This window comes from Schistocerca cancellata, chromosome 7 (assembly GCF_023864275.1).
Source record: "Schistocerca cancellata isolate TAMUIC-IGC-003103 chromosome 7, iqSchCanc2.1, whole genome shotgun sequence".
NCBI classification, from domain to species: Eukaryota; Metazoa; Arthropoda; class Insecta; order Orthoptera; family Acrididae; genus Schistocerca; species Schistocerca cancellata.
In genome coordinates this window covers 522259875-522284913 of record NC_064632.1, presented here as the reverse complement: position 1 = coordinate 522284913, position 25039 = coordinate 522259875, and the positions used below count along the sequence as shown (strand labels likewise).

General features: G+C 42.4%; 1 protein-coding gene across 1 annotated transcript in view; it reads left to right on the top strand.

Moving 5' to 3' along the window:
* The window catches only part of LOC126092875 (dachshund homolog 2), a 982096-nt gene extending 971527 nt beyond the window's left edge, over positions 1-10569 (top strand). The window contains exon 14 of the mRNA XM_049908606.1: positions 7831-10569. Coding sequence (XP_049764563.1) covers positions 7831-7883 — 53 coding nt within the window. The 3' untranslated portion in view covers positions 7884-10569. The remainder of the gene's footprint in view (positions 1-7830) is intronic.
* Positions 10570-25039: the final 14470 nt, after the last annotated feature.

Here is a 25039-nt window from a genome sequence, read left to right as displayed (position 1 = left end):
TTGGGATGCGACGGTCGGGCGTACAAAGCCACATTCCAAACACACTGGAGTGGATGTAGCTCTAATATACCCTCTATTTCTGTACTAACACAACGCCGGTTGTCCGGTAATCCTGCAACGTAATTTTCAGAATGAAGCTTCCTTGCAGATTGAAGCTGTGTGACAGACCGGTGTTTCAACTCGGAACCTTGCCTGGTGCTGGCAGAAGCAAAGCTGTGAGGTGCAGTTGGTAGACGTGCCAGGATAGTTCAGTCAGTACGAACACTGTTCACGAAAGGCGAAGGTTCCGACTTCGAGACCGGGTCCGGAACTCAGTTTTAATCTTCTCGGAAGTTTCATATCATTATACACTCCGTTGTAGAGTTGAAGATCGATTCTGCAAGTTTTCAGTACATCACAGAGGCATTTACGACGATAATGTTGAAGAAATTTATATTTAGTGCTTGTAAATACTGCAGACTGACATTAGTAGATGAGACTTGTATTTACAACATATTTATAGACTGTATATTTCAAGATCGTGTCCATAACTTTACGAGAATTTTATTTTTACACCAGTACTCGAAACAATATTGGTTTTGGAAATAGAAGTTTTACATTTACACGTTGTTTCTATTTTATTTATTAATACAGAGTGGGCAAAATTAAACTAACCCAGAAAATTTTTGATGCACCTTAAGATAGCCAACCCACCTTACATCATCCTTACCTGATGCGGATGATGTAAGTTGGGTTGCCTATCTTTAGGTGCATTCAATATCTTCCGGCCAATTTTATTTTGTCACTTTGTATTGAAATTTGTTTGCAACTTTCACGTGACTGAGCGTTCGAGAGTGGGGTTGGGATTCGAAAAAACTAATCAAGAAAAAATAAAATATAAATAAATGTAGTAAATAAGTGTAGATACTGTACTTCTGTCCTAAAAGCTAATATAAATTGTAGACTGTCAGGATCGTTAAATACTATGACAGCCACGTCTCCAGCAGCCAAACGTAAAGATTTCCGTAAATAGACGATTATTGTTTGACAGTACTTGGGTCTCGCCTACCGTATTACCGGCGGATATTGGTGTCTCGGAAATTTTCGCAAAGGTGCCAGTATCTCTTTGAGTGGGATCGATAGGTCGTTGGCTGTGTAGCAGGAGGAGGCAACATACGCACCACTGTGATGTCGGTGGTGGTTGAGATACCGTATCGTCAGTTACGATGGGGGTTCGAGCGTCTACTGGCCATCGCCGACTTGGCCACAGTTCTAAATGGAAGAGACTTATATGTCCGACACTGCAACAAGGAAAGCCTCTGTCCTGACGCTCAGGACAATGTCAATTTCTCTAGGGAGCTTCTTCTGTAATTTGATGCGGACTACGTATCGCTGCCAACATAGTAAAAGAAGCCGAATACCGTGAGTTTTTGTTTACCTGCGGCGGGTACCGAAAAATCGTTCTCACTGTTGGTGCTCGATGCGGCTAATCTCCGCTCGGATGTCACGGTGGCTTACCCGTCTTGTCCAAGGATGCGACCTCAACTTTCGGCAGGGAACAAGAGGGGAAAGAAAAAAAATGAAACAGTTTTGTAGTCGGCGATGTGTGTGTGTGTGTGTGTGCGCGTGTGTGTGTGTGTGGAGGGAAGGCAGCCGGCGTCTTACAAGAAGCGCGGTCCCCGACATAATGACTTGGTGCTTTAGTTTAATTACGGCGCGCCAGAAGAAGCGGCCGCCGCCTTAGCAACAGCGCGCGCCCCGCCGCCGTCCCCCGTCCCCTGCTTGTCGCTATTTTTTCCCGGCGCGCCGCCACTGGTGGCGCTTTGTTGCGAGCGAAGGATGATCTTTCATCAATCATTGTTCCTGGGCCGGCCGGCTCGGCGCGATATTCGCCGCCGCCGCTCGCTCTGAACCTCCCACCCCCAACCCCCGCCCACCCCTTGCTGCCTTACTATCAATCACGGCGCCACGCCGACTCGGCGTAGACGAGACGGGACTAGAGTCACGCTGCACACGTGACGTCGTCCCCGCTGCGTCCTTGTACTGTCGTGTTTCTTTTGCCCTCAAACTGTGCAGCCTCTCTGGAAGACCGTGGGCGCAGAGCTGTACCACCGAACGAGGTGGCGCAGTGGTTAGCACACTGGACTCGCATTCGGAAGGACGACGGTTCAATCCCGTCTCCAGCCATCCTGGTTTGGGTTTTCCGTGATTTCCCTAAATCGTTTCGGGCAAATGCCGGGATGGTTCCTTTGAAAGGGCACGGCCGATTTCCTTCCCCATCCTTCCCTAACCCGAGCTTGCGCTCCAATGACCTCGTTGTCGACGGGACGTTAAACAACACTAACCTAACCTAACCTAACCTAATGGGCTACCACAGGAACACATTGCCCCATTACGCTTCAGTGATACTGTTCGCTGCTTGGGCTTAGATTTCATGAACGACATGCGACGCGCGACGACGCTCAATTATCGACGCCTTCTTAACCAAATTAGGGCCGGAATTGCAAATCAGCGCTTGCGATCCCTCAACATCGTTCAGCGGGCGTATAATGCCAATGTATACCTTGCGTCCCGCATACCGCATGTCGCCCAAACGCTACCCATTCCGAAGCCCTTGGCTCGTAGCATTATGGCAGCGCTGGGATACTTCGTCACCGCTGGTATGTTACTGAAGATCAGATACGTATCTCTTACCCTCCCCAAGGAAAAAGGTGGTCTCGGCCTAGTTAATGTCCATGATAGGGCCATTGCCCTCTATGTTAGCTCACAATTATGTCTGCTGCGCCGTTGTCCTACGAGCCTCACGAGTCTGCTTCTGACGGCGCTACGACCTGCTTCACTAAGAGCGCCCGTGTCACTACAGGGCATCCCAGCACCCCTCTTTTATATAGGACGTTTCTATTTAGAACAAAGTTATTGCAGTGTCGCCCTCACGACACCACAAATGGCCACGACTCGACGCCTCTATTATGACATGCTGCAACGCCGCCCCCTTAATGTGGTCGAACTAAAATATCCTGACGTACGGTCGCGCGTGGTGTGGAAGACTATACACGACGCCATGCTTGATTCCGATGTTGTTTCCCAATGGTACGTAGTCGTTAATGGGAAGCTGGTGACGCAAGAACGTCTCTACAATATCCACATGGCAGAATCTCCCAATTGTGTGGGTTGTAATACAGTAGATTCTGACGAGCACCGCCTCAGCTGTGGAGAGGCGGAAGCGGTTTGGCACCTAGTGCGGCAGATGCTGGCTTATCTCTTGCGAGTTCGGCCGGAGCATATATCTGCACGCACGTTATTGTTTCCGGATGAGACATTTTACCCCAAGACTCGAACCAACTCTGTCACCTGGATACGTGGACATGCAGTCCATTACCTCTGTCGTGACGGACACAAGAATTTCCTTGACTTCTGGCTCTATTTGCAAGAAAGACATCATGCTATTTCCGGGCATACCAGATATCGACAGTGCTTCGCGAACTACCTATGGAGTGCCTTTCACAACCCGCCGTGTAGCTGGAATGTTCCCGGCAGTGGCAGATGAGGTCAGAACGAACCGCAAACGAGCATATATTGAACAATCCTTATCAGTGGGCGCAGTCGCTGGGAAGCCTCACTACGACGTGGTAGCTTTCTTTTCATGTTATTTATGTTTCATATCTTCGATGGCGTCTTCATTCTGTTTCAGTTTTCCAGGCTTGATTAACTATGACTGTTCGCACATTGATATCTATATAAATAGAAAAAGATTAAAAAAGTGGACAGGAGACCTGCGTTCGTTTCCAAATAAATACACAAGAACAAAATAAGAACAAAATGAACAACAAATAAAAAAAATAAAATAAAAAAAAGAAAAAAAACCTAACAGAGCTGTACCATGCCGGAGGATGCCCTCAGCTGTTCAGCCTATCGGACCACAGTGGGTGCAGAGTTGTAGCATCCCGTAGCATGCATAAATGGAAGTTTTTTTGCCTTTTTTGGTCCTTTTTGGGGTTATCAACCTCTCTCATGCCAACCTTTTAATCTCAGAGAAGCAACTTACACCGAACCTGCTCAAATATTACGAGGGTCATTCAATAAGTAATGCCCCACATTTTTTTCTCAGAACATCTTTATTATTAAGAGTCAGAATTTGGTGACAATATACATCAACATCTGAATGGTGGGTTCCATATGGTTCCCAAGTTGTGCAGCGACAGTAAACCATAAAATTACCAAATAAGCAGCAACCAGTCGCAAAATCATGTTTTCCTTTATTTATTTTTGCAAATCGATTTCAACTGATTAACAGCCATCATTGGTGCTTTCAACGTGCATGTTCCCTGAGAAATAACACTGTCTTAAACATACGTCTGTTAATCAGTTGAAATCGATTTGCAAAAGTAAATAAAGGAAAACATGATCTTCTACATCTACATCTACATCCATACTCCGCAAGCCAACTGATGGTGTGTGGCGGAGGGTACCATGAGTACCTCTATCGGTTCTCCCTTCTATTCCAGTCTCGTACTGTTCGTGGAAAGAAGGATTGTCGGTATGCTTCTGTGTGGGCTCTAATCTCTCTGATTTTATCCTCATGGTCTCTCCGCGAGATATACGTAGCAGGGAGCAATATACTGCTTGACTCTTCGGTGAAGCTATGTTCTCGAAATTTCAACAAAAGCCCGTACCGAGCTACTGAGCGTCTCTCCTGCAGTGTCTTCCACTGGAGTTTATCTATCATCTCCGTAACGCTTTCGCGATTGCTAAATGATCCTGTATCGAAGCGCGCTGCTCTCCTTTGGTTCTTATCTATCTCTTCTATCAACCCTATCTGGTACGGATCCCACACTGCTGAACAGTATTCAAGCAGTGGGCGAACATGCGTACTGTAACCTACATCCTTTGTTTTCGGATTGCATTTCCTTAGGATTCTTCCAATGAATCTCAGTCTGTCATCTGCTTTACCGACGATCAACTTCATATGACCATTCCATTTTAAATCACTCCTAATGCGTACTCCCAGATAAGTTATGGAATTAACTGCTTCCAGTTTCTGACCTGCTATTTTTTAGCGACTGCTTGCTGCTTATTTGGTAATTTTATACACCAACATGTCTTGTACATGTCCTATTTTTCTACATAGTTACCATCACGTTCTATGGCCGTACGCCAACGTTGTGGAAGAGCATGTATTCCCTGCTGGTAAAAGCTCTTGCCCTGTAGGCATAGCCATGTTTTCACTGTATGACTGGCGCTCTAGTCGTCTTCAAAGTGTGTTCCGCGCAGTGAATCTCTCCACCGATCTCAAAACGCTCCAACAATTCAGATGAAATGGCCTTTCTTTGAATCTTGTGGTCCGCCGTGGGCATTCTTGGAACCCATCGTGAGCACGCCTTTAAATATCCGAGAGTCTCGATCATTGTAGACGCACTTACAATGCTGTAGAGCCAATTGTTGAGTTTTGATGTGTCGGTCGGCACGAATAATAGCATCAGCAAGATTCAGCATGTCTGGGGCAGTGGCTGCGACACGACGTCGCGAGTGTGGCTGGTCGTGGAGCTCTGCATTTCCTGAGTCTGTAACTTTCTTTACCCATCGCCCAACTGTACTCCTGTCAACTGCAGCTTCGCCATACTCTGCACACAAACGTTTATGGATGTTTACCACGGTTTCATTTTCTGCACACAAGAATTCAATAACAGCACGCTGCTTGTAACGTGAGTCATATGTCGACGCCTTTTTGACGCTGTACTATGGCTCTGCCATCTGCCAGAATGGTTCGAAACTTCACCGGCAGCCGGCCATTGTGGCCGAGCGGTTCTAGGCGCTTCAGTCTGGAACCGCGCAGCCTCTACGGTCGCAGGTTCGAATCCTGCCTCGGGCATGGATGTGTGTGATATCCTTAGGTTAGTTAGGTTTAAGTAGTTCTAAGTTCTAGGAGATTGATTACCTCAGATGTTAAGTCCCATAGTGCGCAGAGCCATTTGAACAATATGAACTTCACCTGCGCATAGAACAAACATCAAATGTGAAGCACCAACAAGGACGTTTGTCAATGAATATTAATGGTTTTAAAAAATGTGGTGCATTACTTATCGAATGACCATCGTACTTAATAAAATGAAACCTCAGCAGCCGTCGTTTTAATATCATTTTATTGTATTGATACAAGTTTCGGCGACTCATTGTATCAATGTCAGGCCTTAAATGACGCTGAGGGTTTGAACTTCAACCGTATACGCGATCCTATCAGTGGTCAATATCTATGAAGTGGCTTCCGTAGGAAACTATACAAGCGATGTTGTGTCTACATTGCAAAGTATTCTGTTAAGTATTCTACGGAAGCCACTTCATAGAGGTTGGCCACTTATGGAATCGTGTATACGACTGTAGTTAGTCTCTGAGCGTCACTTAAGGCCTGGTGTAATCAGTCACCGAAACTGGTGGCCATACAATAAAATAACTTCAAAACGACTGCTGTAGGTGTTTCATTTTATTACTTAAGTGAACTACCGAAGTCTCGCAGACCGTCAGTCGCAACGACGGACATAGTAAAAGAAATCCTCAATTATCTGTTGGCTACATTCCAGTTTCTGTCTTCCCCTATAGTTTGTGACGTCTGCATCCCTCTATCTAGTATCACGGAACTTATTCCATGATGTCTTAACATATGACCATCATCTTGTCCCCTCTTATTGTTATTATTCTTCATAATTGCTATTCCTCGTCGATTATGCGGAGAACCTCTCCATTTGTTATCAGGTCACCTACTTTTCATCATCCTCATGCAGCATCACGTCTCAAACTGTTCGAATCTCTCCTTTTTCAGTTTTCCATTTTCTATGATTTACTTCCATACAACACTGTGCTCGAGACACACATTTTCAGAAATTTCTTTCTCAAATCAAGGGCAATGTTTGATCTTAGCAGGCTTTTTTATACGAAGCAACAAACGCCACTCAGGCTATAGAAAGTTTATTGAATCCACGATCGGTTTCACATCAGTTTAGGCACGTCCTCAGGTGATATGTCTACAACATTACAAAAATTATAACGCTTTCCTTCAATTTTTGTTAGTGTAGTAGTATACTTCATTGACAAGTTCCGTAAAATGCTCCTCATCTTATCCGTTAGTTGAACAGTGTATCTGTATAGCTCATCTCTTACTTTCACCTAGTTTTATGTTTTATTTATTACTAATTGATTTGTCGGCATGGTCTAGTAATTTATGTATCCCAATTTCGTATCATACAAAAAAGTAATCAAATGCATCTTTAGTGCAAAATAGTGTGAATTTCATTTTCACGTTAATTTCACGGTATACAAACTACTTGGTAAAATCGCTCAAAATTCTTTGTAATATTACTGCGACAAAAAACTTTCTTATAAAAAATATCTTATACTTAGAACCTGCAACCAGCCGCAGATTATCTGCAATCTGTATTTAAAGATACACCATCACTTATTTCAGACCTGAAAGGAATTCATGATGAATAGAGCAGTATTGTATTTTGAACCCCTAAACGGAAAGAGAACGAATAATTCTTTAATAGTCGCCTGAAAAAGGGATTTTCAGGTCTTAAACAAATCACTGTGGGTGTGCACAAAAAATTCTGAAAAGTTATAAGTGGCTACTCTTTTAAATTTACAGTTCTTGTACAGACACTTGTGTTCGACAGCCGTGTACATTATTTGGCAAACACGTGCTTACCAGCAATGATTCATAATTAAGGAAGACTAAATTAGCAAAACATTTTAATTTATTCACTTCCCATTCAATAGTGAGCTTCTATTTTATTTTTAGCAAAATAGAAGAAACCAATTCAATGACGTTTAGAGTGATTGAAGTTTTCTCTTCTGTTTCAGAATCACGTGCTGGATACTACAAGAATTCAGTTCTGTTCACGAGCGCAACCTAGTTCGGCCAGTGGGGGCAGTAACGTACCATCCACCAGCTGGACGCCGGTTACGTCTTACGATGATTGTGTTGCCTTTGATTTTTGCGTCAGTGTTAATGCAACTTAACGCTACATAGTGATTTTGCGAAAACAGAAGAGGGAAGTTAGTAGATCTCACAGTTTTAACGTAGGTACGAGTTTAGTGGTAAGCACTGCCTCAGTACGGGAAGAAAGACATCTTGTTTTTAAGTCTGAGAAGAAACGGAAGCATAGAACTCTGTAACTACAGTGTGAAACCGTACGCCACCGCAAGTGCCGAGCAACAAATTGGACACACAGTGGCTTAGCGTATGGTGTTATATGGACTGTGGGTTAGCTGAAAGCGTTTCCAGGTGATATGATTTGGTTCCACAGGCGACTTACTATTCAGTTCGATGAAACGCAGAGACAACCAAACAGTGAAAAATGTATTTATCAGATTAACATTTATTTATTTATTTCACGATGTGTTTTCCACCGACGGATACGACGAGATGTCTTGATACGTACATTAAATGGCCCCTGTGAAGGTTGCAATTGCTTGCTGCTAATTGTAACAGTGGTACTGGGGCCGGGAAAGGCATGCGGACTTAAGAAGTAGCGTTGCCGAGTGGTTGTAAACAGAAAAAGTTTTTACGTGACTGTTATTATTATGAAATACTTAAGTTATAAAGAAGGCTGTTACATGCATTGTCGGTAAAACTCTCGTTTTACTTACACAGCAAAGGCTGGTTAGAAGTAATTAAATGCATTGAAATGTTTAACATGTTTTCAAGCTTTTCCTACTTAACGGGCGTTGATTGATTGTGCTTAAGTTTTGGAGATGAACTATTGCGTCCGATTTCTAAGAACTAGTAGCAGATGGAGACCACATATCGTAGAAGCTCTTGAAACTGGTTCTAGATTTTCGGGAAGGTGATGTGTAATGAATATATCTACGAGACAGAACTAATACAACTGACTGTATGAATATAATAACATACTTATTAATTATAACTTATTATACATCTTTTAAACACTGTGTGAGTGGAAAGACGACTTGTGAAGGTGACTTTCTGTATGACAGTGCAAATTAAATTAGATAGCTTACCTGGATTGTGAAAGTTGAAGTAGTTACTGTTCAAATGCAAGAGCGAAATAAACTGCAAATTAAAGCATTCTGCAGTTAATAAGAGGGATCTCTGACATCCTTCAACTGCATACTTGATGTGTACAAAAAAAATTAAAATGTGTGAATGGGATGATAAATTTCGTTCAGAAAAGATTTTATGTAGCTATTTATGATTGAGTGAAAAGAGGCATATTGAAATGATTGTGAACTTGATTTTAATGTAATACACACGAATCATCTTGTAGTAAATAATTACAATATTATCTATATTACAAATATATATAAACAAAGTAATAGGCTTCGTAATTCCTTGTAAATGGTTGTTATTACATGCATTTAAATGAGTAAAAGGAACAAATTCTCTTTGTACATGGTAGTATTTCATAAAACAAAACTGGCTTCTTATTTCTAAAACCCATTCTTCAGATATCTGCCGTAGTAATGTAAAACATTATCCTCTGTATATTGTCAGTGTTGCACAATAACAGTCTAGTATTAAATAGAGGAACTGTAATTAATTGTATGGGATTTTGAGCATGCTGTTATAATTTTCCATAGTTTCATCTACTGCATGTCTAAGGTTTAACACCCAACATTAACTTATGGTACACAATATAAGAAAACTATCAGTCAAAACAAATAATAATCCGAAAGTGCGAAAGCAATAACTTTCCAGTAAGGACTGTGTATTGTTGTACCATTTGTAATGTCTGTTTACACATAGATTTTTCTACAAGCTTTTAAAAATAATTTTAGAACTTCCTTTATTTAGCTCATTATGCTGAGTACTGGTACTTTAAAGTTTATTCTTTATGATTTATATAATTTCTCTCAAATTAGGCAAATTTAGTTCTGATTCTAAAACCATATAAGTATATAATACAAATATATTTATATGTATGAACATTACATTTCATATGCTTTCGATTGTGGAGGTGTTGTCCTATATAACAGAGCGATTTTGCATGCATATGCACCGAAATAAAGTCATTGTTTTATATCAAACTTTAAATTTAATGATATTGTAAAATGATGGTGATAACTAATAAACCCCTGCAATGTATTGGTGTCTGCATGTGGCATCTCTAGATTACAGTTGCTTCTTGTTCCCTATTTGCAAATAAAAGAATTTGTTATGTGTTAAATTGTAACTTTTTGTTGTATATCAGTACAACCCACTAGCAACTTCTTTCACAAAATAAAATGACTCTGCAACAACTATAATTTTCAACACCAGTATACGGTTCTGTAGACAATCACATTCATATCTGATTGCTCCACTGAAATCTTGAAGGAGAAACTGCAGGAACAGTTTTACATAGCCTATTCCTTTCAAATACATCATTTTTAGTTTCATAAATGTAATATTTAAAGTGTCTAAAATTGACATGTTTGTGTTGTTTTGTACCGAAGTGTTTCAGTTAAACTTTGTGTAAGCGTATGTTAAGTGTCAGAAAAAAAATAACAAACTGCTACTGTACTTAAGTGATTTAACTATATTCGGTTTCAAAATAATTTGTGTTCTGAAATAATAAACACTTTATTACTGAAATGAGATTGATTGCCATATATGCATGTATTCAATCCATATCTTATTCCCTTGAAAAATAACTGTGTCAGAAACAAATGGTAATTGGGAATTTCTTTGTAGAGAAAAATTGCAGAACTGATATATTTTAAGTTATTTGAAAATGTCAAGTAAATTATTCATAAAAAAGAATTTTGGTAGAAAATGATCTCTGATAGCAGTTTAATTGAAAAAACTGTAAATAATCTAACTGATGAAACCATCGTGAGACTAGGGTTAGCTTGTACTACTCGTTATGCTGGGAATAATTTCAACTATGAAACAAGACATACCTTAGATGTCAACATTTGTGTCAACAATTTTGTCTTTTCATTTTGTTTTCAACAACCTGTGAAGAAAAGTTTCTCATTTATTCTACAGCTGTTTTGTTATACAACATCATGAGACAGACATTTTAGCACTGTGATTAATGTGCACTTTGACAAAATCATACGTACAAAAAAAACTTTGTATGAAAGAGGGAACACTTACTCAACAGTGATAACGATGAAGACCTCCTGATGCTGAACACATCAACAACAGTTGTTTGTACTGAGCCTCTAGTAATCTGTAACATTTCCCTATGAAGAAACCAGAAAGATTGACTTGCAAAATATGGTATACTTTGTTTTCTTCCAACACACATAAAACTAATTATACCAATAGCACTTTAAACTGCAGAAAATAATCAGGCGGAAACCAATACGAAAATTAAAAAAAAATGTAAAGACATCAGCTTTCGATAATTCAGTATACACTGCCTTCATGAATTTAGAGAGTGTGTAATACTATTTCAGTGATTAGGATTTCAAGTCAAATGTATGAAGAACTTGGCTGTATTGTAACACTTACAAGTGTGCCATTGTAACCCCCTCTGGCCTTGATGGGTGCACGGATTTTGTTGGGAAGCGTTTCATAAATTCATTATCTGCTCTCCTGGGCCAAGGTGATTTACAAACTGTTGTAGCTGGTCCTTGATATTGGTTTTGGGACACAGTTGACATCTGAGTAGAATCGACACGTTATGTCGCGCATCTAGCTGAGGATCTTCTTGACCTCAGGAATATCTCAACTTCACGCAGACAATTCATAGAGATACTTGTCTTGTGTGGACGAGCATTATCCTCTTGTAAAATTTCAGCAGGACACTGTATCATGAGAGTAAACACATAAAGACCCATTATGCACTTGTTGTACCATTGTGCCATCAGAGTTCCTTTTGCCAATACCAGCCGTTATATAAGTCATACCTGATGGTTCCTCACACCATAACAGCTGAAGTAGTAACACTGTTGTGCCTCTCCAAAGCACTGGAAGAAAGTAATTCCAGGGGCCCCCATATTAGCTGACGGTGGTTATACGGGGTATGGAGAAACGTCATTCATCACTAAACACATTGCGATGCCAGTCATCGGGAGTCAGGACACCGCTGTAAGCGCAGGCATTTGTGTTGTGTTAATGGCAGCCTACGCGTGGAACGGGTGTTCTACTACGGTTAGTCTATGACCATCAGTGCGGAATGGCAATGGATGTTGCAGGGTGTCCATTACTTGTTCTCTGATGGTAGGCGCATATGTGAAAAGGTTAGGATGTGCTGGGGTGCACAAAACGGCGATCCTCCCACGTGGTGTTCGGATAACGAGTGTGCCTCCTCTCATTTTCCCGTGCAGTCCAATATGGGGCCACTGTCACATCCGAATGCCGCACATAATCTGAATACTGCACAAGTCGACCAGCCGGCCGGCCAAATTCAAAGAGTCCCGTTTGGAAGTCTGTCAGGTGCTGACAAAGATGCCTCAGCTGAGTACGTGGCAACTCTGTGTCCTTCACGGTAATCACTACATATCTGACGCTGTTCACGCCCTTTGTGCATCCTACCAGGTCTGGTAACAAAACTCTGCACGAACAACACTAATGCACCCTGGTCGTCATCCTACCTGCCACAGAGAATTGCAGCTCTAAATCATTTACACACCCGCTGATTGTGTGTGCGTACACGAAATTGCAGTGACATTCGACTGTGTCTTCTAGGTAGTTCACTCTCTCTGACAGGCAGTGTATATCATCTCTGCAAATGGTAAACGAATTTCAATTTAGCTCGTCAGTGCGAAGCCGGAAATCAACCCTCAAAACTGGAGGAAAACATTTGTGATTTTATTAAAGTCACAACAGGAGGTACAGTAACCGCGTGAATGTCATTAGAATTAGTAACTGTGCAACCCATTTCCGTATATCACCTCGATTAAATTTAAGACAAAAGATGTTCACAGCGTTTACGATTTACCTTTATTCTGAGTTTCAAATAAGATTTTTCGCCTCTTCATATTACAGCAGGGGTTATAATTGTAGCTTTTAACGTGTAACCTTATTCAAAATATTTATCACTTAACACTAACTACTGCAACGTAGCTGGTACTAGCACTGACATTTTTTCGACGATATTTATTTGTTAGGAATCAGTTACTTCATAAAACCTTTTTACCTACATCGATAATTGGGCACAGTTGTAGGACTCAAAGTCGTTAAGGCTATTGTTACAAGCATTCATAAAACATTCTATTTTAAATCATGCAAGACCCCATCGTAGACCACTTATTTTCGAGGTTCGTTAGTCTGCTTAGTTACTAACGATAGGAATTTACTCATCATCTTGGAGTTGGTTATCATGTTCATAGACACTATGAATACATAATCACATATACAAACTTTGACTCAGTTCACGCGGAAACAAACCTGCGTTATTAAGATACACTTCACACGCCAATGTCTCCAAGGATAACTTTGGACTCTTAGCGCTTCACTTTCGACTGCATGCCACAACGACAAGCTTTAACTTTAGATTATTTACACTATTAAAGACCGCCTTTCCTGTAAAATAGTTTGCGACTCTTTAAATTTACCGATCAAGACTTCGCTAATTGCTGCAGTTTTTTTTTTTTTTTTTTGCGTCACTTACCGTAAAGTTAGAACAGCATAGGTACAGTCGCGACTGTAATATTCAATGTTTGTATCCACATTGGTCGTGAGCACAAAGTTTACATTCTACGCAAACCTTAGAGAGAATAGAATGGAAAATACAAATTCAACAAACATTATGAAAACAGTGTGATGTGGACGAATTTTCGACGCGCTTTGCAGGATGGCATTACGTACAAATTATAGGATTCAAAGAATTTATGAATAACCCCAAAGCAAAGAAAAGAAAAGAAACGAAAAGCAGATACAAACTCAAATAAAGTACATATTATTCTCATACATAAAAAACTAACATAGAAACACTGACGTTTCTTCGCCTTTTGACATCTTCACACCACTGACAAGAAAATCGAACGCTTTTCGATTTATTTCTCAACAGATCCTGACAATGTGCAAGAGGACGAGATGGTAAGTGAGGTAAGTCATTCATCAGCCCCAGTTATTTATTTGACAAGACTCTCGCCTCCCTCCTATGCGTAGGCTATATCACTTTGCGAGGATGTCTGTAATTTAACATGAAATTGAAACAGCAAAATTTAGAATCCGACAATTACTTTAAGCCTTGTGTAAGTTGTAAAGAAAAGATTTATTTGGCTACAAAATGAGATTCCAAGGAACGCAGAATTTGATTTTACGTTTCGGTAGCTCATTGTAATGATGTGGACACCGTCTTGAAAGCACGATGGACGTTAACTGGCTCGTGTCACAGAAATTAGCTCTCAAAAAATTTTAAAGTGCTGAAACAAAACGCAGAAAGGAGAAAAAGTACATGAAACAAACGTAGACAAAACTCTTATGATTTTTCTGTTTTATCACTTACGCACTTTCATATATTATAGATGACACAAATGGTTTAAAATTGTGAATTTTTTTCCCAAACGACCTGTTTTCGCCATGAGTAGTCTGCATCTACAGCGTGTTCATAATTAAAGTTCCAGTATCAACACCACTGCTCAGAATGACGTCAGATTTAAACAGAGTGTTACTAACGCAGGGGGAAACGCCACGAAAGAAAAAAATAACGAAAAGTTTATCTATAGATGGTGCTGTAAGCGTCTTAACGTGGATGGGGTCGACTATAAATGACTGACGCATCTCGACACGAAGGCTACGGCTTTAGCTAAACATCACACAATGTGTAATGTTCAGTAGTCACTAATGCACAAGTTTGGGAGTCAACAGCTCTGGCACTGTTAGTTGCGTAAGAACGGTCACCACGGCAATGACGTACCACATCGGATTGGAGAAATCGGTTTTTAATTGTTCTATGACCAGAAACAGTACAAAAAGCAAAATGACATCGGTTTTTAATTGTCGTAACACTGGCGTAGCGAGCGGGATGGTGCAGTCTTTAGCGCACTGGACCCTCATTCGGGAGGACGACGTTTCAGATCCTCGTCCGGCCATTCAGATTTAGGTTTTCCGTGATTTCCCTAAATCGCTAAAGGCAAATGTCGGGACGATTCCTTGAAAAGGGTACTACCGACTTCCTTTCGCATCCTTCCGTAATCCGAGCTTCCGGTCTGTCTCTAATGACCAGGCTGTCGAGGGCTGTTAAACTCTAATCTCCACCTCCCCCTCCTCGACATTGGCGCAAGATACGTTCAATATGCTGTCCAGCGTTTTCTGCCACAAGTTTAAATCGAGAAAGAGCATGTTCCACAATAGATCGGAGTGTCTCGGGGGTTACGTTCAGAATGGGTTGCGCAACACGTGCCATCAATAAAGCTACGTTCGTAATTGGGGAACTGAACACAACCTTCCAGATAATACCACAGCCAGAGCTCACACGGGTTAAGATCAGGTGATCTGAATGGCAAGGCTGTAGGGAACTGACGCCTGATATTTGTAGTATTTCCGAAATCTCCCTGCGGCAGCCGCTTCACTGGCTGTGCAATGTGCGGAGGAGAGCCATGTTGCATAAAAATGATCATGTCCACGCATCCACGTTATTGAAGGATTGGAATGACTATGGTGTTCAAAAGACTTTCATAGGGTTTACCCGAGACGGTACAGGTAACAGGACCCACAGCACTCACTTCCTCGAAAAAATACATCCTGCGATAATCGATGCCGTCTACCCGCACCACACAGTTACCTTCGCAGAATGAATTGGTACCGGTTGATGTGCGTGCGGATTTTCCGTTGCCCATACCTTGCAGTTCTGCGTGCTGATAAGTCCTTGGAGATGGAATGGGCTTCGCCTGTGCACAGAATGTACCGTGGCAATTCATTGTCCACTTCCAAGCAAGTAAGAAATTCCAGAGTGAACGTTTGTCTTGCTGACAGGTAAGCAAAAAACAACTCGTGAACATGGCTGATTTTGCATGGATAGCAATGCCAGATATTTCGTAGGATTTTATGCAACGTGCTCGCAGGCATATCCAACGTTCGGGAAATTCCCCGTGCACTGCATGTTTGCACAACTACTCGACTCCTCTTGCAATGCTGTGGCCATATGTTTGACACATATCGGATTAACTTTTTTCCTTCTTCTGCCATATTGCACTTCAAAAGAACCTGTCTTTTCGAATTTTTTAGCAGACCAGTGCACATGACTGTCCGGAACTTCGGCAAGGATACTGGCGCACAGCCACCGTTCTTGTAAAAAGAGCTTTACATGCAGCCCGAGATCCTTCGTGGAGACAGTAATCCTTGACGTATCGGGCGCGAACTATGGAACAGACGTGTGCCGCGCGTCCTTTGGTGTGCACATTCTGACGCTTACAGCTCTATCTATTGGTCAACTTTTCATTAAACTTTTTTTCATCCCGCGTCAGTAACATTTCACCTCATTCTGGACAGAAGTTCTCTTTCTGCAGCGTTTTGAAACTGGAACTTTGTTTATGGACACACTGCACTTGAGACAACACTGTGAGAAAGACTTCAGCAGTATTAATTTAGTACGTAGTCTTAATTTACAAGTTTGTTCTTTTCTGGATGGTGGCTTACTTTTCAGAAATTTAAAGGTATGGTGTGATAGCTGGTACCATTATCGCTTTAACATTTCTATTTGATTCGGAAACAAAAGAATATATCTGAATTTGTGCCCAATTTATATACACTCCTGGAAATGGAAAAAAAAACACATTGACACCGGTGTGTCAGACCCACCATACTTGCTCCGGACACTGCGAGAGGGCTGTACAAGCAATGATCACACGCACGGCACAGCGGACACACCAGGAACCGCGGTGTTGGCCGTCGAATGGCGCTAGCTGCGCAGCATTTGTGCACCGCCGCCGTCAGTGTCAGCCAGTTTGCCGTGGCATACGGAGCTCCATCGCAGTCTTTAACACTGGTAGCATGCCGCGACAGCGTGGACGTGAACCGTATGTGCAGTTGACGGACTTTGAGCGAGGGCGTATAGTGGGCATGCGGGAGGCCGGGTGGACGTACCGCCGAATTGCTCAACACGTGGGGCGTAAGGTCTCCACAGTACATCGATGTTGTCGCCAGTGGTCGGCGGAAGGTGCACGTGCCCGTCAACCTGGGACCGGACCGCAGCGAAGCACGGATGCACGCCAAGACCGTAGGATCCTACGCAGTGCCGTAGGGGACCGCACCGCCACTTCCCAGCAAATTAGGGACACTGTTGCTCCTGGGGTATCGGCGAGGACCATTCGCAACCGTCTCCATGAAGCTGGGCTACGGTCCCGCACACCGTTAGGCCGTCTTCCGCTCACGCCCCAACATCGTGCAGCCCGCCTCCAGTGGTGTCGCGACAGGCGTGAATGGAGGGACGAATGGAGACGTGTCGTCTTCAGCGATGAGAGTCGCTTCTGCCTTGGTGCCAATGATGGTCGTATGCGTGTTTGGCGCCGTGCAGGTGAGCGCCACAATCAGGACTGCATACGACCGAGGCACACAGGGCCAACACCCGGCGTCATGGTGTGGGGAGCGATCTCCTACACTGGCCGTACACCACTGGTGATCGTCGAGGGGACACTGCATAGTGCACGGTACATCCAAACCGTCATCGAACCCATCGTTCTACCATTCCTAGACCGGCAAGGGAACTTGCTGTTCCAACAGGACAATGCACGTCCGCATGTATCCCGTGCCACCCAACGTGCTCTAGAAGGTGTAAGTCAACTACCCTGGCCAGCAAGATCTCCGGATCTGTCCCCCATTGAGCATGTTTGGGACTGGATGAAGTGTCGTCTCACGCGGTCTGCACGTCCAGCACGAACGCTGGTCCAACTGAGGCGCCAGGTGGAAATGGCATGACAAGTCGTTCCACAGGACTACATCCAGCATCTCTACGATCGTCTCCATGGGAGAATAGCAGCCTGCATTGCTGCGAAAGGTGGATATACACTGTACTAGTGCCGACATTGTGCATGCTCTGTTGCGTGTGTCTATGTGCCTGTGGTTCTGTCAGTGTGATCATGTGATGTATCTGACCCCAGGAATGTGTCAATAAAGTTTCCCCTTCCTGGGACAATGAATTCACGGTGTTCTTATTTCAATTTCCAGGAGTGTATATGGCGTTGATAGTGCAGCTAGCAGGACTCCCCACTCCCTCAGACTATTATTCGTATGAGTAATGACGATGTTCATACAGGATCTAATAAGATTTAATTGATTTTTCGTGTAAAAGCCAAATCTGGAGCATAACATTAAAGACAGGGAATCCCTCCTTAATAAGAGAGTATAAACTTTATTGTACGTAATTTTGGAATAACTAAAGAAAAACTTATACAAATTATCTGTTACAATTATTTACTGATTAGTATTTAATTTTATTTATTTATTAAACCTGATCTGATTATGGCCTTCAGGCCCTCTCGTACATCGGACCATGGTTTCACACATTACAGTGCCTTCTACCTGAGAAGTAACAGTTTTAATATCACAAGTAGTATTAAAATGATTTGAGAGTCAATAGAGAAATTCGGAAATATAGAAACACAAGACAGTTACGAATCAAATAAATAGGAAGTGCAGGGAAGCTGAGGCGAAATGGCTGCATGAAAAGTGTGAAAAAGGGGAAAAAGAAATGATTGTCGGAAGGACTGACTCAGCACGGAAAAATCAAAACAACCTCCAATGAAATTAAAAGCATAGGTGGGAATTCCACTGTTGAAAGCAGAGATGAGGGCGGGTAAGTGGGAAGAGTGCATTGATGGCCTCTATGAGGAGGAAGACTTGTCTGATGTCATACTAGAAGAAGAAATAGGAGTAAGAAAGAACAGATAAGGCATCCAGTACTGCAAGTAGAGTTTAAAATCAAGTAGGGCAGAAGGAATGGATAACATTGCATCAGAATTTCTAAAATCATTGGGGGAAGTGCCAACAAAACGACTATTCAAATCGGTGTGTGGAATGTAAGAGACTGGCGATAAATCGTCTGACCTTAGGAAATACATCGTCCACAAAATTCCGAATATTGCAAGAGCCGACAAGTTCAATAATTATCGTACAGTCAGCTTAACAGCTCATGCATCCATGTTTCTGGCAAGAATAATAAACAGAAGAGTGGAAAAGAGAAATGAGGAAGTGTTAGATGACGATCAGTTTGGCTTTAGAGAAGGAGAAGGGAAAGGAACCAGAGAGACAATTCTGATGTTGAGATTGATAATGGAAGGAACACTAAAGAAAAATCAATACATTTTCAAACGATTTGTCGACCTCGAAAAAGCGTTCGACAGTGTCAAACTGTTCAACATGTTAGGAATTCTGAGAAAATTAGGAGTTAGCTATAGAGAAAGAGGGGTAATATGTAATATGCACAAGAGCCAAGAGGGAACAGTGAGAATGGAGGACAAAGAAAGAAGTGCTCGAACTGCAAACCATGTGAGCCAGGGATGTAATCTTTCGCCCCTACTGTTGAATTTATACACCGACAAAGCAACGACGGAAATAAAAGAAAGGTTACCGAAAGGTTCAGTATTGGAATTAAAATTCAGGGTAAAAGGATATCAGTGATGAGATTAACTAACGACATTACTATCCTTAATGAAAGTGAAGAATTATAGGATATGCTGAGTGGAATTAAGAGTGTAATGAGTGCAGAATACGGACTGAGAGTAAATCGAAGAAAGACGAAAGTAATGAGAAGTAGCAGAAATGGGAATAGCGAGAAACTTAACATCAGGAATGGTTGTCGCGAAGCAGATAAGGTTAAGGAATTCTGCTACCTAGGCAACGAAATAACCCAACATGGGCAGAACAAGGATGACATTAAAAGCAGACTAGCACTGGGAAAAAGTGCATTCGTGGCAAAGAGACACAGGCCATAATTTGAGGAAGAAATATCTGATAATGTACGTTTTCAGCACAGCATTGGATGGTAGTGGAATATGGACTGCTGGAAAACGTGAAAAGAAGAGAAGCGAAGTATTTGAGGTGTGATGCCACAGAAGTATGTTGCAAATTAGGTGGTTAGATGAAACCTCTGCCAGGCACTTGATTGTGGTTTGCAGAACATCCATGTAAATGTAGATTAATAAGGTAAAGAATGGGGACGTTCTCCGGAGAATCGTCGAGGAAAGGAATATGTGGAAAACACTGACAAGAAGAAGGGACTGGATGGTAGAACATCTGGTAAGACATCGCGGAATAACTCCCATGGTACTAGAGGGAGCTGTAGAGGGTAAGAGCCGTAGAGGAAGACAGAGATTGGAGAATACATTCCGCAAATATTGAGGATGTAAGCAGCAGATGAAGAAATTGGCACTGGAATGGAGTACGTGGCGGACCGCATCAACCTGTCAGAGCAAAGATAACTGAAAAGAAAACTCAAGAATAATCTAAGAAACTCAAAGAGAGAGAGAGAATGCGAGTAAATAGCTCTGACTGTTAACTATTAATACTGAGATTACAATGTTTCTGATATAGCAAGCTCTGGGGAGATTACATCAGCTATGAAGACTGGGAAATGAGGACGATCTGGTTGGAAAGAAAAACATACAGGGTAACCGACTGCGTACAGGGACAATGGTAGTCATTACTGTTGCTTCAGTAGTCATTAACTATCTTCTGAAGGTGGAGATGTTATTCAGCTCAGGTGTGCCGCAGGTGAGTGTCGTAGGACCGTTGCTATTCACAATATACATAAATGACCTTGTGGATAACATCGGAAGAGCACTGAGGCGTTTTGCGGATGATGCTGTGGTATATCGAGAGGTTGTAACAATGGAAAATTGTACTGAAATGTAGGAGGATCTGCAACGAATTGTCGCATGGTGCAAGGAATGGCAATTGAATCTCAATGTAGACAAGTGTAATGTGCCCCGAATACATAGAAAGAAAGATCCTTTATCATTTAGCTGCAATATAGCAGGTCAGCAACTGGAAGCAGTTAATTCCATAAATTATCTGGGAGTACGCATTAGGAGTGATTTAAAATGGAATGATCATATAAAGCTGATCGTCGGTAAAGCAGATGCCAGACTAAGATTCATTGGAAGAATCCTAAGGAAACGCAATCCGAAAACAAAGTAAGTAGGTTACAGTACACTTGTTGGCCCATTACTTGAATATTGCTCAGCAGGGTGGGATCCGTACCAGATAGGGTTGATAGAAGAGATAAAACCCAACGGAGAGCAGCGCGCTTCGTTACAGGATCATTTAGTAATCGTGAAAGCGTTATGGAGATGATAGATAAACTCCAGTGGAAGACTTTGCAGGGGAGACGCTCAGTAGCTCGGTACGGGCTTTTGTTGAAGTTTCGAGAACATACCTTCACCGAGGAGTCAAGCAGTATATTGTTCCCTGCTACGTATATCTCGCGAAGAGACCATGAGGATAAAATCAGAGAGATTAGAGCTCACTCAGAGGCATAGCGACAATCTTTGTTTCCACGAACAATACGAGACTGGAATAAAAGGGAGAACCGATAGAGGTACTCAAAGTACCCTCCACCACATACCGTCAGGTGGCTTGCTTAGTATGGATGTAGATGTAGATTTAGATGTAAATATTATGGCGGCGGTTATTCGAGAATTGAGTTGCCGCTGCTGAAAGGGACTTCGAGAAAGTAGCTGAACGATGAACTGGGATAGAAAGGATTTTGCTCTAATGGGACCGGCTGTTACTGCCATGCTGTTGAGAAAAGAGCGTTATGGTCGAGGAGAGATACGAGGGACACTGTACGTTGATAAGACAGTATGGAGAGAGAGGGTATGGAAGTCTTGCATTTGTCTGCATGCAGACAGGACAGCTGTACATGTGACTGTGAAACGAAAGTATCGAACTTCACAGATGTAACGAATACAGGCATTCATAACCAGTTCTAGGATGCGTGAGTTTTCCTGAGAAAGGCCATGCAGGGTAACATCTCTGTAATCCGTAATTGGATATATGTGTTTATACAAGTTTCTTTTTTAGTTCACTAGAAAAGAGCTTATTATATATTTGTAGGAAATGGAGAGAAGCTGATGCCTTCTTAAATTCCGCAGTTACGTGCATAGTCCACTTTAGATTTTCATCTATCACTAGTCCTAGGCTCTTTGCTAAGTGAGATAAGTTGGTATTTATCCCATTTAGGGCAAAAGTTGTTAGGGATTCCCGATATTTCTGGCTAGAGAGCCTAGAATGACCAACCATTACTGCTTGGGTTTTGGATGGGTTGAGCTTGAATCCCATATTCGGGGTCTGTTTTGACAGTGCGCACAGATTGGTACAGAGATTCTTGATAGATGCATTGAGGTTTATTGGTTTTGCACATACATACAACTGGAGGTCATTAGGGTACACGTGGTATTTGCTATAGGACGAAACTGATGACATGTCGTTGAGATACAATGAAAAAGTATAGAATCTAATTCCGAACCCTGAGGGACATCTGATACTGTAGCCTCTGTTGTGACTTTATGGTGCCAAACACGACGCATTGCCGATCTGACATCAGGAGTGAGTGAATCCTAGCACTGCGCTTAGCGAATAATTTAGGCTACTACGTGTGGCAAATAAAATGTTGAAGTTGACAGTGTCAAAGGCTTTGCTGAAGTGTAAGAAGCACATGATAGTTGACTCTTGCGATTCTGTGGCAAGCTTCAGGTCATCTGCTACCTTTACTAAGGCAGATGTTAGAAAGCTGACTGGTAGTCATCCAGAAGATTGTTTGCACTTATGTGGTATGTTAGCTGGTAGTGGACCATATATTACAATGCCGTGGACAGTGCACGAAGACTGCAAATAGGTCAGTAATCAGAGGATGGTGTGACATCATCATTTATAGATAGTGGCTTAACTAGTCCCTGTTTCCATGCCTCGAGGAAAACACTTGTGCTTACGGAGTGGTTGAAGATTACTGTTGTTGTGGACAGTAATGGTTCAGTAATAAGCTTCATCACATGGATTGTGATGCCGTCGATTCCAGTAGAAGTGCGTGAGTGTGTGGGTTTTATTTTGTCAAGTTGCGCAATGGATTGATCCAACAAGTACGCATTAGGTCCTGCAAGAAATAATTTCCACCTCACACTACTACAGAAATTATACAGACACTCCTAATGTACCAACAAGAACTGTTTGAAAAACATTCAGCAACAAATATCTTCAGGAGTCATCCGCTGTAAGGAAAAGACACAAAAATATTCTTGGGTACTGGAGTATCGCTAGTTAGTGTAATAAAAACGTTAAAAGAAAGAAAAATATTATTTATTGCAAAATAATCCTGAGAAATGAAGTGAAACTTTTCCTTATTAATTAATAATTTTCCGGGTTCATTTTGGAACAGTAGATTGCCTCTTATGGATAGGAATGCTATTAATTTACAAAGTATGGAAAAGGTTCTTTTCTCCCTTTTCTTTAAGAATGTTATTTACTCGGCAGAATGGCTGAGAGCCGCGCCTACACAACTTGAATAATTTTCCTAGGTATGGTCAAGGCTGTCGCATGAGACATGTAATGAAGTGTACTGTTATGGAGGACAGATGGGGCTCGCATATGCTGTAACGGACAATACCGAAAGCTGCGACGACTGCTGCCTGCGTTGCTCGCTGCTGACAAATAACACAACTATCTCTTTCTATCAGGATTGACCTTTGCCAATCAAACTCTCCCTATGCCTTGATGACGTCAAGGCCTCCTATCCTCCCCTAGGCTAACTATTGGCATGGTACACCAGTCAGATAGCCAGTCCATCACCATACCACTCAATATTTGCCCGCAGGCGTTTAACTAGTACTCTGTCCGTGTACACACCACACAATAAGTGCGGCGGCCAACACAGTGAACAACGCTTAATCGCGAACGACTCAGTATAGAGTATCACTCCAAATCACTAATGACAGAGGTGCTGTCCCAGTGAAGTACTGAGGAGCTCTTTGCGTACACATTCGAGCGCACCAGCTCTTGTTACATGTTCCTGCTCCGAGAGTGACAACGGAACGACCCCTTTTTCTGGAAAAGTTGCAAGGGTATATCATTTTCTGTCTTCCCTCACTCCTCTGGCTCTCTGCATCAGAAATATTCCACCAATCAGCGTTGCTCTTTTAAACGGGAGAATGACGTTTCGTTTAAGTCGACCAATGCGGAAAGATGTAGCATTTCCGTTAGGCTTACACTGTCCTCGTGTGAGAACTTGGTAGCTACGCAGTCGGTCCGTCAAAAAATGCGTCTTCTGGGTGCTCCCAAACAATGTAGCGGAATTTGCTTTTAAGTCGAACACGGGGGATGTTATCCTTTCGCTCTGGCCAAAGCTGTCCTCTCTCTGGGCGGTCGCTCCGGCCAAAGTAGGTGTACGCCGACCCAGCCCTCTGAAGGGACGGGCCTTCCAGCAGGCCGGCCGCCTCCCTACAGCGAAAATTCCCGTGGCCGTCATGTTGTGTACGCCAGCCTCAACTTTTTCAACCTCGGTTCGCACTTGCGATTTACTTATTAGATTTGCATATTGCTTACAAGAATTCTTACAAAATTGACTCTACCTCATCGAGATTGGGTTCGAATGAAGTGTCTTGGTGTGCAGAATACGATTGTGGGGACGGAATATATAAGAAATGAAGGTCAGGAGACCACGCCACCTTACAAGTGGTATGGAAAGTAACACGCTGAGGTGTACTAGAATGTTAATTAACACTATTACACAGCAGGCCATTTTCCGCAATGGCTCTAGAATACTGCAATATGACACATTTGCAGATGTAAACAAACTTTAACCAGCACAACAGTGTCCAATTTAAAGCTTTCCTGCTGTCTAAACCATCTTCCAATGAAGATCTATGCACTCTGCTCTGAATGTTCGGAGCTATCTGCTTTAATGGCGAACACTTTGAAATGAAATGAAGTCCCATGCTTCTTTACAGGACCTTACTAGGCAAGGTCCTAATGGAGGTGGTTTGCCGCTGCCTTCCTCCGACCGTAATGGGAATGAATGATGATGATGAAGACGACACAACAACACCCAGTCATCTCGAGACAGGAAAAATTCCTGACCCCGCCGGGAATCGAACCCGGGACCCCGTGCTCGGCAAGCGAGAACGCTACCGCGAGACCACGAGGGGCGGACGGCGAACATTTTAGGACGCGCATATTTTA